Here is an 18,847-nt window from a genome sequence, read left to right on the forward strand (position 1 = left end):
AGCTTGGCTCAAATAAATATCACAAAATCTCAGCCATACGTAGCTGGTTCTTCCCTTTCTCGGTTAATTTAGTGGTTAAGAATGGATCAGACTTTTCACTAACAAAGCATTTGACAAAAAGAATAATTCAGTAGCCCCACTGACATTGACCATTTAAAGCAGTTTGAAGCTAACCTCAAACTGTAGTGGCTAGACAACAAACACCCAAAAAAGTGAGGAAAAGAAAGCCTTTAATAAAGATTAGTGTATCCACATTGCAGAACTAAAGCAGTTTGAGACCACTTTAATCACCATGGCTAAATACTATGAAATCCTGGCATTTGGCAAAGTAGCAGAAAGACGTTATAAAACAACAACTCTCGTGATTCCATAGCATTAAGCCATGGCAGTTAAAATGGTGTCAAACAGCATGAATTCTGCATTGTGACTGCCAGATGTAATCCTAGTGACAGAAAGCCCTGTATCCCAAATAGTTCGTTCTCTCACTCTCTCTCTCTCTCTCTCTCTCTCTCTATATATATATATATAGATAGATAGATAGATAGATAGAGAGAGAGAGAGAGAGACAGACAGACAGACAGACAGACAGACAGACATGAATTCTTGGTGTGTTTGGTAAAACTAAGAACAATTTTCATCCAAGAGCTTTTGTGTTTTTCCGTGAGCCTATACATATAAAATAGCTCTGTACACAGCACAAATGTCCCATGCTTCTCCACAACACACTGCATGTTTGAAGGTGAAAGCACCATGCTAGATCTTGATCCCTCTCACTATGCCTCTGAAACAAAACTTTAAACTAAACTTACATTTTTGGAGAATTGCTTTCAGAATCATCAAGCTAGCATGGCCAGTCCTGAGGACCTGTGGAGCTATACTCCAAAAGGTAAAATATTAAAACTCTAGTCTACATAAATGTTGTTTACACAGTATTCCCAATACTAAACTAGAAATCTAGCTATTTTTCTCTCTTTCTGAGCTCACCCCATAGCACTGGAGGAAGCACCTTTTTGAAATCTGGATTTCTAGCCACGAGGAAGATACCTTTTGGATCATTATAAGTACGATTAAGACCATTCATCACAGTGATCAAGATAGCTAAGCTCATAACAGAATTTTCTCTTTAAGACTAAAAATGAAAGTTTGAAAAAAGAAACTAAAAATTGTGACCATAAAAGCAAAAAGGGGCCAAGCATCTAGAAAGAGGAAGGAGACAGACTCCTGCCCTGAAAATTATTTTTTTTCTTGAGCTATTTTAAAGACCATACTCCAAATCCATCATATGACTTGTGTCTAGATAAAAAACACCACAATTAGAAACCTTAAGCATGCAAAAGCTTGATCATGCCTATATATGGTCTGTTCATGAATTCCCCAAAACATCATAGTAATTATGTTTAAAACATAATTGGCCAAGATCCAGTATGGCAACAAGTGGAAAAGAAAGTACTATTTGCAGATGTCTTCAATGACATGCAAATCCTGATGTAAGAAATGAAGGCAGTGAAAGAAGTGACTGCTCTTTTTGATCTGCATGTTGGAACAAAATCTCTGTCAAATAATTTATTTTTCTTTTGCATGCTTCCACTACAAACCGAAGAAGAATTTTTTCCCATGGGTGGCAGAATACTAGCTATTTAGATCCCTGACAGAACCAGTGGGGATACTTCAAAGTATGATATTAAGGAGTGAACTGTTAGATCAGTGAAATCGTTGAACACAATCTATCCCACTCTTTCATGGATAAAAATAGGGAGATGTTTCTAACACTCATATTTTTATCCCAAGAAGCTTTGCCTAAGGCATACCAGATGATATCCCATTGATGTCCTCTGCTGATGGAAGGTTTCTGTCAGCAAAATTGGGGAAAAGATGATTTTTTGTGACACTTCTCCAACCATCTGACTCTTCTCCTCTCCAACATCAAAAGCTGCTCTGGAGGGTTGGAAGATCCTGTGGATACAGCACGGATTGGTGTGCTCGTCAAGAGAGATTGCCCCAAATCACCTCCCTTCTCAATGCTTGAGTGGATTGAATTCCTTCCATCGGTGAAGGACATCAGTGTTACTTCAAAGATGCAGTATGCTTTCTATTTTCATTTTAAATCAGAAAAAAGTATGGGGTACTCCCATCTGAACTGTGACTGTGGAAAGAATAATAATAATAATAATAATAATAATAATAATAATAATAATAATAATTTTGGCTTTTCCAGCATGCTTTTGGAGAATGAATATTCATCCCCATGACAGGTTCTGTTCCAGCGACTATTTCTATATTTCATGCACTTTATTCTATTCCATCAGTTGGTAATAATTCCAGCGTCTACCCCATCCCAAGTCTCCTATTAAATGTAGCACTTTAGTCATTTACCTCATCCTCTAAGTTTACACTATTCACGTTGCGCACTTTGGACCAGTTTGTTTTTATTAACTTTGTTCTGGTTTTTAAATTATGTTTAACTATACCATGGTCACTATTTTATTTTTACTATGTTATTGTGTATAATTTGTATTTTCATTTTGATGTATTTTTATCTTCTGATTATTGTAATTACCCGGGCTTGGCCCCATGTAAGCTGCCCCGAGTCCCTTTGGGGAGATGGAGGCAGGTTACAAAAATAAAGTTGTTGTTGTTGTTGTTGTTGTTGTTGTTGTTGTTGTGTTGTCAAAGGCTTTCATGGCCGGGATCACAGGGTTGTTGTATTTTGTTTTCGGGCTATGTGGCCATATTCCAGAAGTATTCTTTCCTGACGTTTCGCTCACATCTATGGCAGGCATCCACAACTCAAGGTGATCTTCCATATTTCCTCTAAAATTGCCTCATCTACACTAACTGGAGATTTTTAATGCCATTGATTGCTTGGGGTGGGGAGGTAGAAGACTCATAGTCATGGAAGGATTAAACATTTCTCTGTTGATAGATTCACAACCTAGATCAGCCATTTGCCTGCCCCATCAGTTCTTTCCATTCAGTGAAATTAATGTAGAAAGAAAAGAATATTAATGTAATACGATCCTAAAAAAGCTCAGCTTTCAAAACTGTGTGAAGTTTTTTCCTGTGAAATTTCTGACTTGCGAATGTGGAGAACAAACCACAGACCACTTACTGTACTACAATGCAGCCTGAGCCCTGCCACATGCACAATGGAGGACCTTCTTACAGCAACACCAGAGGCACTCCAAGTGGCCAGCTTCTGGTCAAAGGAAATTTAGTATAATGCCAAGTTTTTAACTTTGTTTGTGGTTTTTATACATTATAACTCCATTCTCAATTCGCTTCTGACATGATAAATACACGGGGATTTCACATTTTCAAAAACCAGCCTTGCTTAAATGTTTGGTAGTTTTCACTCAAATGCCAAATTCATTTCCATGGGTTTTTTTTTTCTTTTCTGGGTACAGATAAAATGCTTCAGAAAATAGCTGAAAGCACGATCGTCTGGAATCTGAGGTGCAATCAAAGTCATTCAAGCTTGTAAAAGAAGCTTAAGTTATATTTTCGTACACAGTGGGAATGAGATGCATGTGTTTACTTTCAATTATGGACAGAGGCGATGATATTGCATCGCAAGGCTCTGAAAAGGAGAGGAATGTCATAATCATTTTGAATAGTGTAAAACAATTAGACTCTCAAGCAAAATTGCCACCACTTGCAATTAATCTCTTTGTTTCTATTTAATGTCTTAGTGTAGTTCAAAGCTAACATCACTTTCTTTCTATCCTTGGCAACACCATGCCTTTGTAAAAGTATAAAACCAGCTGTAATGTGGTCTTGAAGTGCCCTGAGCACATCACTCTAGAAGAAAAGGTTTCCAAACCAGAGTTTCCTCATCACTATTTTCTAACTACAAGCTCAGCAAGAATCTGGCTCATTGCTTCTGCACCTGGCAGGAACGGGGATGTGGAGGCAGTCTATGTGGCAGGGGGAGAGAAATCAATCAGGGTGTCTATTCTTATGGTTCCCCCCAGTGAAGAGAATGGTGGAGTGGCTTTTGGCAATCTACATCATATGGAACAAGGCCAGAACTCCAAACTCATCACCAGCCCACATAGAATAGTTAGCCCTTAATTAGAAGACAACTTACTACATCAAACAGCAGAACAGCACAGTTAAGATATTAGTGAAACATTGGATTCCATCCATCACAGAAGAAAATCCTGCAGGGGAAGATCCGGTAGGATCCTGAGAAAATAGTAACACTGGTCAACACACATTGTGCTGATTCAAATGTTAGACCTGTTTCTGGGTATATTTGATCTGCTGATTCCGAAAATGGAACTGGTTTCCCCCATCAGTTCTAATTTTTGAGATACAAAACATATGCCATATATCAGCCTTCATCTGCTCACCTATAAAAATCATGACAACCATATCTAAGAAACTAGAGCAAATGCAGTCTACCGAATTTGCAATTTTCCGAATCAGTGCCCCAAATAACCCCAGAATTAATTAATTGTTGGGCTGTGTAATATTTAATATTAAACATATTATGTAGGATAATATCTTCTAGATGCCTTCCCAAGTCAGTTTCTTGTTAAAATTGCCTGCAAAACACAGAAGAAGGTGGAGTAAGCAGGAGGAGGAAACCTGAAGTAGTAAGAGAGACTCCAAGAGGGGAACACTCCTTCAAGGTTCTCCATCAGGCACAGTTCCAGGAGACCCTTAGAAAGATTCCCCTTTTTATTAATGAACTTTTGCAGCCAGTATATAGTCAAACAAGGTAGGGTATTCTGGGATCTGTAGTTCAAAAAGTAACTTTTCCAACAAGTTGCCTTATGGTGACTCCATGAATTTCACAGGCAAGGAATACTCAGGGGTGGTCTCACCATTTCAATTATCTGAAATATAGCCCAGAGCAGCTGGTATTCATTGATGGTTTCCTATCCAAGAACTAACCAAGGCTAACCCTGCTTAGCTTCCAAACTCAGATAGTGGTGTCTTTAGCCTATTCACCCCCTTGCTGTGCATTATATTAGGTCCAGAGAGAGACAGCCTACAGACTAACAATGTTGAAAGAAGAAATGAATTCATCTCTATCTAGGGATCTTGCCTTAGCTTAGCCCTTCTACGGATATGGAGCCAACTCTGCCAAATCCACTGGAAAAACTGAAGGAAGACATATTTCACTGTTCCTTAAATTATTTCTGGAAACCATGTGGTGTTTTTTTGTATTTTTACCATGATTTGCATAGATAAAGATATACAACTGGCACTTTCAATTTTCGAACAAAAAACACTATACGATCCTGTTTATATTCCATGTTTGCAACTGTAGCACACAGATACAGTGCCAGAATATGTTACTTTTGGGGAATTACAAGAGAGTAAAGAGGGGTTCCACTTGTCTATAACAGGCATGGGCAAACTTCAGCCCTCCAAGTGTTTTGGACTTCAACTCCTACAATTCCTAACAGCTTAGCAGCTGTTGGGAACTGTGGAAGTTGAAGTCAAAAACACCTGCAAGGCCAAAGTGTGCACATGACTGTTCTATAATATAAAGATTTGGAACAACCTTTTTGTGTGAAAAAAGCAACATGAATTCATTCATTTTTATTGTTGCTGTATGACCCCCATATCCACAGGGGTTACATTTAAGACACACACAGAGACAGATATGAGAAACCATGGGTTACAGCGAACTGTATATTTTGACTATAATTGAACCATACGCATCATAGAATCCTACTGCCGGACCTAGAGGGGCACACCATCACTTTCGGGGGTGCCTCTCTAGGTCCTGCAGTGGAGCCGTGGTGGCACAATGGGTTAAATCCTTGTGCTGGCTGAACTGCTGACCTAAAGGGGACATGAGAGAAGCCCCCCCACAGGATGGTAACACATCTAGGCATCCTCTGGGCAACATCTTTGAAGACAGCCAATTCTCTCACACCAGAAGCAACTTGCAGTACGTTTTCAATTAGCTTCTGACACAATTTAAAAAAAAAAAACAACTTTCCGGGGTGTGTGTGTATATTTTGGAGCAGATATAAGTGATGCCATGGATATTGAATCCATAGATAAAGGAGTCATCCTGTAGTTTGGAAGGTTGAAATAGTTTCCCAATAGGATTTTGAAGAGATTTCATTACGTAAAACTCTTTTCTCACTTTGTAGTTGACTTTTTTAAAAAATAAACTGTAAAAACAATAAAAAGTAATACATAGATAACATTTCTTAAAATGAGAATGCGTTTTGCCCCTTTCCCTGTATAGTAAATAATGCAAGGGGATTCCCTCAATCTTTTCTAATTGGCAAGTAAGCCAATGACTCATACAACAAATAATTCATAAAATAACTATGCAAACTCTGATAATCTCTACACCTATGATCTGGATATGTGGAATAAGTAAATGTTGAGAACAATTTTTCAAGGATTTCATTTGTAAAAAATCTATCTGCCTTTTTCTTTATCAAAACTCAAGCAGATCTACCTCTTCCCTCCCCTAAAAGCAGATAGGTTTATTTAAGTGAAACTGTTTTTTAATGCAGAAGACCACAAAAATTCTGCTTCCAAACAGCAGAAAGCTTACATTTCAGCGCACAGCAAATGTAAGTAACACATAATATTTCTACTCAAAGAGTTATTTCAGTCTGTTAAATTATTTCTGGCAAGTGCTTTCCTAGGATACTTGCAACAACATGCAGGGTAGAAGCAGCTGATAAGCATGATTAGCCGTGACACTTTATTCAATTTAGTTTTGTGTTAAGAACTAATTGCCTAGTTGGGAAAGGGGAAGTGGGACATGTTTGTTAATATGCTTACCCGTGGGCCCTGATCACCTTGATCTCCCTGCAAAGTGGAAAGATGAGATGATAGTTTTAACACAACATCTGTGTGCTACCCCAGCTCTCTTAAATAATCTCACATTATAAAGTCTCAATAGCCACCAGCTAACATTAGGGGGGCTTGCATTTCTTTTGTTAGTAGCAACAGTAAGCTTACTCACCTTCTCACCTTTTGGACCAGGTGAGCCCTGAAAGAAACAGAGAAAACATCCATTATCAACTTGCAGATATACTTAGCAACTCAGAAAGGCCTAGCACTGACAAGAAAAAGATGCGGTAGCAAAGTTGCACCTGGATCGGATTACTTTGAACATACCAAACAAAACCCTGAAAGCTCCACAATTAAAACAAGGACAATCTAACGAAGGCCTTTGAAAGGCAAGAACTTTCAACATTTATTCTCAGGATTCTGGAGAAACTAGAAGTAAGAAAAAGATTAAAACAACATTCCGAATAATGTAGTCAACTCTTGAATGCAAATAAGCTGCCTTTAAAATCACATGGTGGTGGTGGTGTATACTCTCAATGACCATTGTACTGGTATAGTAATAATTCAAGTTAAACAATGATACTTAACCACACAAAGCAATGAATGTAGCATTCTGTGAATTGCTCCTAATATCCCTTACAAAACCTGAACAATAAGGCAAACACAAATAGTAATGTTTGCCATATAAGACAATAGAAAGTAATGTGCAGCTTCTGAATAATTTGACTGATTTCATTACAGCTATTCATCCTCAGTAATCTCTGTGTTCAATGGTATGGATATGGCTTGACCATGAAAGGCCTTGGCAAACATAGCTTATGGAGATTCAGTTTTATGAATTTGTTCATGAATGCTGATAGTTTCCCTACAGCGCAAAAAAGAAATCCAAGTGCTTCATTCTGAAATATTTAGCTGATGCACCCAGTAGTTTTTAATGTGAAAGCACAGTGCAAAACATTTAAGCAAAGATAAGCCGCCCATAATGAGAACTGGGGATGCTTTTTCTAGCTAGAGTGTGTACAAAATGGCCAAGACTGTGCTTTGTTAGCATGGGGATTCAGTCTGTTTCCCCATTTAAGCCGCTGTATTTTTTCAGTAACAGACGCACAAGCCTAGGCTTCTAATCCATTGTTTAAGGGAAAATGATATTGTTCCCAAAAGTGAAAAACAAGATGGCACGGTCCAATGTTATGTATAGATACCAAACAAGTTATCAGTTGAATAGACTGTCCTTGCCATAGCATTCAAGGTCAGCAGAGCTGAACCCTGCTTTTCACCACTTTATTCCTACTGGCCATGATCATACTAAGCACCTACAACAATAGAAGACTGTTCCAGAACTAGGCTCCCCAATGCCGCCTACCCCCCAAACGTGTACCTTCTGTATTTTCTGTGAAGGTCTGGGAAACCCCACAATTGACACTTGGCTGGTTGTGGGGTGTATGGAATGAGCAAGAAAATGAAAGTGTCTTTTTAGAGGAGTTATGAGGATGGAAGCCACATCTGTGATCGAGGTGACCACCCTCCCCCCCAGGACTTTGTAAAAGATAGTTCAAAAATCAAGACTTTATGTTCTATATTCCATATATTTATAGTAGAAGGTGATTGAGACTTTTTACTGGAGTTTACTGTGGATTATCCCTGCACTCTGAGGCAAGAGATAACAACTTCATGAATTGTAAAATCATTGTCACGACCCTGGCTACAGAGCACCAATAACCATACGCAGAGGCCAGATTCTATCTAATATCTTTATTAAGGAAATATATAAAGTTAGTAAAAGCAAATGTAAAAGTTAGTCCAGAAGCAGACCTTTCAGGAAAGGTCAAAATTAGTCCAAAGAAATAATGTCCAATATGAAATATTAAGGTCCAAAGTTGTAATCCAATAACCGAAACACTCACTTTGCCAGGCAAAGTGAGGGGAGATGACAAGGTCCTTTAGTCCATAAACTTGAGCAAGGCTAGGAAATAACTTGATACTTGAAACAAGGCTTAAAACGTGGAACAAGGTAACTAGGAACAAGAACAAGGTCCGTGGAATAACTTGGTAAAATCCGTGGAACAAGGCAAGGATTGGTCCTGGGAAACAAGGCAAAGTCCGTAGATAAACAAAGGCTGGGTAGCAAGGCGAAGGCTGGATAGCAAGGCAAGGCTTGAGCAGGAGCGAGGCTTGAATCGGAGCGCGCTGTCCAGACACAACTCGCTCCGTAGGCTGACGAATTGACTCCGCGAAGTTACTACGCGGGTAAAAAACCTATATAGAGTCTATCTTTCCCACCGAAGCAGTTCTCTGGGAATCAGAAACGAAAGCTAAACTCTGAGACCAGATGTTAAACTCCTTAAAGATTCTCACGAGAAGCAGTCTTAATTGGCTACATTCTTAGCTGCAATCCTCGCACTCCTGCGCGAAGCTGATTCCAAACTTCTCTGTTGTTTACAAAACTCCCGGCGCAAGAACACGGGAGAAGTAGGCTCTGGGCTTGTTTGACATACTTCTGGGAGACAACTTTCTTGCAGGTGCAAGGTTCCCAGATCTGCCTGGGAAAGATCTGGCTGAGAGGAATCCAGTTCAGACTGGGAAGGTAAAAAACCCAAGTTTTCATCTTCATCAGGAATTACAATGTCCTGAGCAGGACTACAAGGCCCATGGGTCATCACACTATCCCCCTCCTCAAGGCCCCTCCCAAACTGGGGCCCTCTCCCCGAGGCGCGAGGTCGCGGCTTGGCGGGATAGGTCTGATGAAAGCGACGGGTTAGTTCAGGAGCATGGACTGTGGAGGCGTCTTCCCAAGAGCGTTCCTCAGGGCCAAAACCCACCCAGTCAATGAGATATTGTAGGCGGCGGCGGTGAAAGCGAGAATCCAAAATGTCCTCAACCTCGAACTCCTCCTCCCCATTCATCAAAACAGGAGGGGGGGCCGGTTGGTCTGTATCAGGACGCACACCATCCGCCGGAAGGAGCAGGGAACGGTGAAACACTGGGTGAATGCGCATTGAACGCGGAAGTTGGAGTTTGAAAGTCACGGGGTTTAATTGCGCCACCACTGGATAGGGGCCAATGAAACGGGCATCTAACTTCCGGCAAGGGCGGTGGGAGGGCAGGAAGCGAGTGGACAGAAAAACCCGATCTCCTACCTTGATTTCGGGGCCCGGCTGGCGGTGTTTGTCCGCGTGACGTTTATAGTCCTCCTTGGCTTGGTCCAGTTGCTGGAGCAAAAGTTGTTGCACCGCTGTGAGTTCCTGCAGCCAATCCTCCGCTGCGGGAACTTCTGAAGTTTCAATGACAGGGGGAAAGAAACGTGGATGGAAGCCGTAGTTTGCAAAGAACGGCGTTTCCTTTGTAGAAGCTTGAATTCCATTGTTGTAGGCAAACTCAGACAGTGGTAACAGAGAAGCCCAATTGTCCTGTTGGTAGTTTACATAACAGCGAAGATACTGCTCCAAAGTGGCATTGGTGCGCTCCGTTTGCCCATCTGTTTGGGGATGATGAGCTGAAGATAAGCGAGAGTCTATGCCCAATAGTTTTTGTAGCGCCTTCCAAAAACGAGAGGTGAATTGAGATCCACGGTCTGTGACTAAACTCTTGGGCAATCCATGTAGTCTGAAAACATGTTGAAGGAATAGATCCGCAGTCTCTTTGGCCGTGGGGAGGCCTTCGCAGGGAATGAAATGGGCTAACTTGGTGAAAAGGTCCACCACCACTAAGATCGTGGTGAATCCACAGGAAGGTGGTAGGTCAGTGATGAAATCCGCAGAAATTATTTCCCATGGGCGAGATGGGGTAGGAAGGGGGTGTAAAAGCCCTGAGGGCTTCTCCCTTCTTATCTTGGAGCGCTGGCATACTGGGCAGGTGTTGACATATTTTTCCACGTCCTTGCGGATCTTGGGCCACCAAAAGTCCCTTAGGATCAGATGCATGGTTTTAAATAGTCCGAAGTGTCCTGCTGGTTTGCAATCATGACACAGACGAAGCGCTTTTTCCCTGCCCGGTCCGGGTGGGATATAAACATGATTTCTATAGCAAAGCAGCCCATCCTTAAGCGAAAAGGGAAAATGCAGACCTTGGCGAAGTTGGTCCTGCGCCCAGGCATCTGCTTGCTGACTAGCCCTGATTTCTTGAGCACAGAGGGGTCCTGGAGTAGAGGAAGTTGAACCAATGGGAATGGATTTGGTGTTCCCCACTGTGAGCGTGGCAAAGTTCCCGGGTTGTAATAGTTGGGATTCAAAGGACTCCTTGCGTCCTGCAGCGTATTCCGGTTTACGTGACAGGGCGTCTGCTTGCTTGGTCTGGGCTGGGGTCACATAATGAATCTGGAAGTCGAAACGTTCGAAGAATAAAGCCCAACGTTGCTGCCTCTGATTTAGTTTGCGGGCAGTTCTTAGATGTTCTAGATTACGATGATCAGTGTGGACTTCAATGGGAAATTTGGCCCCTTCTAGCCAATGTCTCCAAGTTTCAAAGGCTGCCTTTATGGCCAGTAGTTCTTTTTCCCAAATGGTGTAATTCCTCTCTGGTGTGGTTAGTTGACGAGAGTAAAAGGCACAGGGATGGAGGTGATCTCCCACCGGTTGTAAGAGTACAGCCCCAATTGCCACATCAGAGGCGTCCGCTTGCACAACAAAAGGGGTTCCAGGATCTGGGTGCTGTAGAATTGGCTGGGAGGTGAATAGTTTCTTTAGTTGCTGGAACCCTTTCTCTGCTTGATCAGTCCAGCGGAAAGGCTGCTTTCCACGGATGCAGCTAGTGATGGGGTCGGACCAGCGGGCAAAATCTGGAATGAACTTGCGGTAATAGTTCGCGAACCCCAAGAAACGCTGCACCTCTTTCTTGTTAGTTGGCGCCCGCCATTCCAATACTGCTGAAACCTTGGCTGGATCCATGGAAAGCCCTAGAGGCGAGATGCGGTAACCAAGGAAATCTACCTCTTGTAGATCAAAGGCGCATTTTTCCAGCTTGGCATAAAGTCCATGATCCCGCAATCGTTGTAACACCATTTTGACGTGGTTCTCATGTTCTGATTGTGATCTAGAAAACACCAAAAAATCGTCCAGGTAGATTATCAAGAACCTGTCTAGATAGTCCTGAAAAATGTCATTGACAAAATGCTGGAACGTTGCGGGAGCTCCGCATAAACCGAAATTCATAACTCGGGACTCGAATAATCCGAATTTGGTCTGGAAGGCGGTCTTCCACTCGTCCCCTTCCCTGATGCGAACTAAGTTGTAAGCCCCCCGAAGATCCAGCTTGGTGTAAACCTTGGCTCCTCGAAGCCGATCCAGTAGATCCGAGATTAAAGGCAGGGGATAGCTGTTCCGCTTGGTGATATTGTTCAATGCTCTGTAGTCCACCACCAAGCGTAGTTCCCCTGACTTCTTCTTCACAAACATCACTGGGGAGGCGGCTGGGGATTGAGAGGGTCTGATGAATCCCTTGCGAAGGTTTGTCTCTAGGAATTCCCTGAGAGCTTCTTGCTCTGGTTCAGTCAGGGAGTAGAGATGCCCTCGCGGGATCGGGGCCCCCTCCACCAAGTCAATGGCACAGTCATAAGGTCTATGTGGGGGTAATTTTTCGGCTTCTTTCTCATTGAATACATCCCAATACTCGGAGTACTTCTTTGGCAAGGTGATGATGGGCTCGGTGTCTGTGGCATGGCAGACCTTGGCTACGAGGCAATGGTTTTGGCAGTACGGTGAAGCAAACTGCAGTTCTCTGTTGGACCAGGAGATGTCAGGGTCGTGGAGAGTCAGCCATGGAATTCCCAAAATCACAGGGAAATGGGGAACCTCGGTAACAAAGAAGGAAATCTCTTCCATATGTTCCCTTATCCACATCCTGGTGGGTTCCGACCACTGACTTACGGGGCCCGTCTTGAGGGGGCGGCCGTCTATGGCTTGCACCACACAGGCATTCTTGAAATCATGATATTGTAATCCCAGAGAGTCGGCATACTCTCTATCAATGAAATTGTTGGTAGCTCCAGAGTCTATCATGGCGTGGATCATGACGGGTCCCCTTTTTGCTGACCATAATGTGACCACGAGAAGGAACAGGACCCCGGTTGGCGGCTCTTGAATGGATTTTTTGACCGGGTTGGCGAGCCTCTCTACACCCGGTCGTTGGCTTCCCCCGCCGGCTGTGTGCCAGTCGGCTCAGACGCCTTCGTCTCCGTGGAGGACGCCGCCGCAAGACGGGCGGCAGGCTTCCCTTTGGCTGGGCACTCTCTGGCGAAGTGGCCCCCGTTCCCGCAGTACCAACAGAGGTTTAAGCGTTGACGACGGGCCTTCTCGGCGGCATCTAGTCTGGGACGCACATTGCCCAACTGCATCGGCACCTCCTCGCCTCCTCTGGGGTATGGGGTTGGCGGTGGGGGTCTCCACACTGGACGTGGCTGAATGCTGGCGGGAGCGGGGGGTTTTGCCCCGGCTCTACTGCCCTGGCCTCGAACCCACTGTTTCCTGTTGGCAATCATGACTTCAGCCCGTAAACATTGATCAATGAGTGCCTCGAGGGTCTGGGGAGGATCCACCTTGGAGATTTCTTCCAGCATTTCAATGTTGAGACCCTCTCGGAATTGTCCTCTGAGGGCTACATCGTTCCAGCCGGTGTTGTGGGCCAGCACTCGGAACTCGGCTATATACTGAGACATAGGTCTGTCTCCTTGGAAAAGGCGACGGAGTTTGTGACCGGCTGCCTCCAAATTGTCCTCGATTCCCCAAGTCTCCTTGAGGTGGTCCAAGAAGTGTTGCGCTGATCTTAGGTGTGGAGAGGCTTGGTCGAACAGTGCCGTCGCCCAATTGGCCGCTGGCCCGTCTAGAAGACTGTAAACCCACGCCACTTTGATGTCTTCTTGGGGAAACTCGGCATCACGGGCCTCTAGATAAGCTTGACATTGGCGACGGAAAACATGAACCTTAGAAGCTTCTCCAGTAAACTTGGTAGGCAACGCCATGGCCGGGAGGCGGATTCCGCGCTCCCGCAAGCCCTTTATTTCTCCATCCTGGGCGTTGAGTCTGTCGCGGATGCGATCCACTTCGTCCTTGCTGATGGTGTAGCTCAGTGGCTGCCCACCGGGCACGGTTCCGGTAGACATTCTGGCCGAGGTTAATTGGTGCTTAGGGTGGCGGAGTCAAACTGTCACGACCCTGGCTACAGAGCACCAATAACCATACGCAGAGGCCAGATTCTATCTAATATCTTTATTAAGGAAATATATAAAGTTAGTAAAAGCAAATGTAAAAGTTAGTCCAGAAGCAGACCTTTCAGGAAAGGTCAAAATTAGTCCAAAGAAATAATGTCCAATATGAAATATTAAGGTCCAAAGTTGTAATCCAATAACCGAAACACTCACTTTGCCAGGCAAAGTGAGGGGAGATGACAAGGTCCTTTAGTCCATAAACTTGAGCAAGGCTAGGAAATAACTTGATACTTGAAACAAGGCTTAAAACGTGGAACAAGGTAACTAGGAACAAGAACAAGGTCCGTGGAATAACTTGGTAAAATCCGTGGAACAAGGCAAGGATTGGTCCTGGGAAACAAGGCAAAGTCCGTAGATAAACAAAGGCTGGGTAGCAAGGCGAAGGCTGGATAGCAAGGCAAGGCTTGAGCAGGAGCGAGGCTTGAATCGGAGCGCGCTGTCCAGACACAACTCGCTCCGTAGGCTGACGAATTGACTCCGCGAAGTTACTACGCGGGTAAAAAACCTATATAGAGTCTATCTTTCCCACCGAAGCAGTTCTCTGGGAATCAGAAACGAAAGCTAAACTCTGAGACCAGATGTTAAACTCCTTAAAGATTCTCACGAGAAGCAGTCTTAATTGGCTACATTCTTAGCTGCAATCCTCGCACTCCTGCGCGAAGCTGATTCCAAACTTCTCTGTTGTTTACAAAACTCCCGGCGCAAGAACACGGGAGAAGTAGGCTCTGGGCTTGTTTGACATACTTCTGGGAGACAACTTTCTTGCAGGTGCAAGGTTCCCAGATCTGCCTGGGAAAGATCTGGCTGAGAGGAATCCAGTTCAGACTGGGAAGGTAAAAAACCCAAGTTTTCATCTTCATCAGGAATTACAATGTCCTGAGCAGGACTACAAGGCCCATGGGTCATCACAATCATGCTGCTAAAACTCCACTTTTATGAATTTCCATGCTGGGTTCTCCAGATGTTATGAACTTCGTTCTTATCAAATATTTTCAATTGTTTATATCATTCATGATTCCCCTTTATGCAATGTAACTCACTTTTATGGATTCTCCCTTATTTCCATGAAAGCTATCTATCTGCCTATATGTATTTGTACTCTTTGGGATCCCCGGAAAATATGTATTTTTCCCAGCATGGTTTATATTCCAACTTTATTTTATTTTTCATTTTATTTCATATAATTGTCAAGTCATGAAATCAAATAGGAAATATTTTGAACTCAACCTGAACCCCAGAACTTATCCCATTTCCTATGACCCAGGCTTCCTTTTCCAAAAACAAAAGGATAATCTGCCACCGCTAAATCCAATCAAATTCAAATTGCATGGACAATATAGGGCTTGAGTCGCCGAATTCGGAGTTTGCTGACCTAAAGGTGATTCGCCCCAAGGCAAACATTGTCATATCTCACCCAAAGGAAAATCCAGGACACCTCAGGAAGGCGCCCTGCAGAGCCTGTCAATATGGCTCATCACCACCCATCTTTGCTTCCACCTCTGACACCCCAAGGCATATCTAAAATCTGTATACGTGACAGAAACCCGGACACCCTTGATTGCTGCCATTAATCACCCTTTAGAAAGGACTTAATCCGCTAGTTCCTGCCCTGTCACCTCATTGTTTCAATAACTCCCGCCTTCTCTTTCCTGATTGGCCCGAGTAGAGCCAAAAGGCAGCTTCCTATTGGGCCAACGGAGCAAGGCGGGAAACAAAAGCCCGCCTCGTTCAACCTTCTAGCCTATCAACGATCAGATGGGCGGGGGAGCAGGGCGGGAAATTCAAAGGGCTGTCAGACTGAAATTTTGTATAAATATGGCTTTATTTTGATTGTATGGTACCCTAGTAGACCGAATGATCGCTACTAGAGTCCTCTTCAGCTGAATTGCTCAATAAAGACTCCTTGGCGGATTTTCCTTCAACTTTGGCGGACCTTCTTCATTTCGGCTTCAGGTTGTATTGCGGCTTGTAATTCTCCTTTTGGCTTCGCCAAGGTCCGTTCCCTCAGGACCGGATCGGGTCTCTCCTTAAGGGCCCGATCCCCTAAAACGCGGTCGACAACACATCCACTTGCAGCCCTGTAGTTAAAGTGGGACAATGGATGCAGTACCCATTGTTGTGTATTGTAGATAGTATTAAATGGATGCTTTTACGTCTACTTCTGAACCAAAGTCACCCTGCAGTGTAATAACGTGTCACTCAGCTTTGTGAAACAAATAACAGGAACTTTACTTAACTTCAAAAGATCAAACAGAGCAATAATATATACAATAGTCTCTCTGATTGCTTTACAGAGAATAGAGGGAATAAACAGTCCTTTTAAATAGTCCATAAATTTGCCTCAGTGCCTTAGAAATAACAAGGCTTTAGAGAGTTGGCAGCCATCTTCTCTCCATACAGGACTCTCTATCACTCTATGAGGTAAAACCTGCTCAAACTGGTTTCCACAGCAGCATAGTAGAGAAAGTAATCAATCAGATTTGCCAGCTCTTCACAGGCTTAGCCAATCAGCTGCTTACACGTACTTTTCCAGTTAACCCATTACATCATGGTGTCTTTTACAAACCCCAACACCCATCCACCCCCAAACTGTGGGACACATATATCTGGATGGATGTACAGTAGAGTCTCACTTATCCAACATAAACGGGCCGGCAAAACATTGGATAAGCAAAAATGTTGGATAATAAGGAGAGACTAAGGAAAAGCCTATTAAACACCAAATTACGCTATTATTTTACAAATTAAGCACCAAAATCATGTTTTACAACAAATCAACAGAAAAAGCAGTCCAAAACACAGAAACGTTATGTAGTAATTACTATATTTATGAATTTAGCACCAAAACAACACAATATATTGAAAACATTGATTAAAATACATTGGCTACTAACAAAATGACTACAAATAAAGATAGAATTGCATAAAATGAATTTACAATAACAACACTGTTGGAAATTAAATCCATAAACAGTTCAATCCTTGCTGCCTAGAGAAACAGCTGTGGGTCGGGGTGGGAGGCAATTTGCGTCAGATAATCCAGAACGTTGGATAAGCAAATGTTGGATAAGTGAGACTCTACTGTATTTATTTTGGAGATTTTTCTTTTTAATTTGAAAAATGACAGAAAATGAAAGGTCCATTTGAAGAACCACAACTTGCTTTAAGAACAGGATCAAATAAGGAACAGAGCACTTTGAAGAATTAAGCATTAGAATGTTGCTAAAAAAGACTCTACTTCTTGAGCCTTCCTTTCTTCTGATCTTCAGTTTTTGTTGTGTTAGCTACCTAGCAAGCATATAGAAGCATGTTTGCTTGCCATATATAAGAAGAAAGAGTTAGTTTATCCTACAATGGCAACTTTTAAAAAGATACTAGGTTACATTTTTGTGCTCTCAATCCATACCTAAACCTGAAGGGTGTTTTTTTTCTGTTGATGTTGTCATGATGCAAGATTACAACTACATTTTTGCATAAACATGCTCCATATCAGTTTCTAATTTTCTAGATATAGTATAAACTGCTTTACTTGTTGTACAGCCTTAATAGCCTTTTCCTTGTGAAAGAAAACATATTCCAGTCATTAAATTCCTGGTGTTCATACTAAATTTTTTATTAACTTGACCTTTATATAGCCTGTGATGTAAGTTAACAAACGCCCTGGCCTGAACCTCACATTCTCTCAACCAGGAAAGGAGGGGATTAACTGGTGCAATGCACCACGTATATACATGCTGCTCTGAAATGTGTCTGTTTCACCCAGGCCTTGGGTCTATTATGTTTATGTGTTCTTTAAAATGATCCATGCATGGAAAGAGAGTTTTGCAATGGCTGTCAGTTCCTGATGCAGAGTTGGCTTCTATGTGGAAGAGAAAAAAAGTCTGAATCGATCATTGATGTGACACAAGTCTGGCATATACATAACTATAGCCTATATACAGGGCACTATTTCCACATATATTGCAGCCTTTTGCAGCTCTCAACCATTTAAAAAAGGTCTTTGGACACATTATTATGCCATGAACAAAATTTATTTACAAAATAAGTTTTTACCCACGTTGATGGTAATTTATTTCAGGTCTAAATCTTGCTCAGTTTATGTATTCAGGTAACTCTGGGCATTCTGCCAATTGAAAAAAACTGGGCCGACTTATCCACAAGTCAATATGAGTACCATACTTTAACTCTTATCAAAAAAGAAATAATTTCTGGGTAGAGTGGGAAAAGGCAAGAGTTTATTATGTCCTGGAAGAGCTTTTTAAAAAATAAAATAAAAAATTGACTGCTCTACTCTGTCCACACCAATACTGCTTCTGGCTTTTTGAATACTGGGAGGGGAGGGTTGCCAAATTAAAAATAAAATGGGACCCAGGTGAACTACAAGACTCAGAAAAGGAGCCAGATTAGAACATTATCAGCAGAGAACTGATGAATGGTAGATAGTGAAGGAGATACAGAAGAGACAAGTGCACTAGGTGACCATGTACACTGTGCCAAACAGAATACTCAAAGGGGATAAAATGCATGTTATTTCATTTCAAATAGAATTGTGTAAAAACCTAACCCAGGTGATGAATGTGCCTGTTAAGCTAACTAGCTGTAACTGTTCATTTCCATCTACAACCTTCATTTAGTCTTCTTCATTTATTTTGCTGTTATTCCACCTACCCATGTCACCGCCGTTGTTGAAACAACCATTGTTTATGATATGGGAGGAGGGGGGATAACCAGCAAAAAGGGAGGAAGTGGTTTTCCTCCTTAAACTCCCCCATCATAAAATGGATTTTCCTTCTCTGTCTATGCCCCTTTTTTGAATCCACCTGGAAACACCTGAAAGAGTACCACCATGCCTTATAACAGATGTCTGATAGT

At 42.5% G+C, this 18,847-nt stretch overlaps 1 protein-coding gene and 1 long non-coding RNA gene across 2 annotated transcripts in view; one reads left to right on the forward strand and one right to left on the reverse strand.

Moving 5' to 3' along the window:
* The window catches only part of col25a1 (collagen type XXV alpha 1 chain), a 378,768-nt gene that overhangs the window by 119,823 nt on the left and 240,098 nt on the right, over nucleotides 1-18,847 (reverse strand). The window contains exons 6-7 of the mRNA XM_062982969.1: nucleotides 6,950-6,976; nucleotides 6,766-6,792 (exon numbers count right to left, since the gene is read on the reverse strand). Of these exons, the coding sequence (XP_062839039.1) occupies nucleotides 6,766-6,792; nucleotides 6,950-6,976 (54 nt within the window). The remainder of the gene's footprint in view (nucleotides 1-6,765; nucleotides 6,793-6,949; nucleotides 6,977-18,847) is intronic.
* LOC103279053 (uncharacterized) overlaps nucleotides 6,466-18,847 on the forward strand; it is a 75,271-nt gene continuing 62,889 nt past the window's right edge. The window contains exon 1 of the long non-coding RNA XR_506521.3: nucleotides 6,466-6,551. This is a non-coding gene — a long non-coding RNA (uncharacterized LOC103279053). The remainder of the gene's footprint in view (nucleotides 6,552-18,847) is intronic.

Source organism: Anolis carolinensis, chromosome 5 (genome assembly GCF_035594765.1).
Source record: "Anolis carolinensis isolate JA03-04 chromosome 5, rAnoCar3.1.pri, whole genome shotgun sequence".
Lineage (NCBI taxonomy): Eukaryota > Metazoa > Chordata > Lepidosauria > Squamata > Dactyloidae > Anolis > Anolis carolinensis.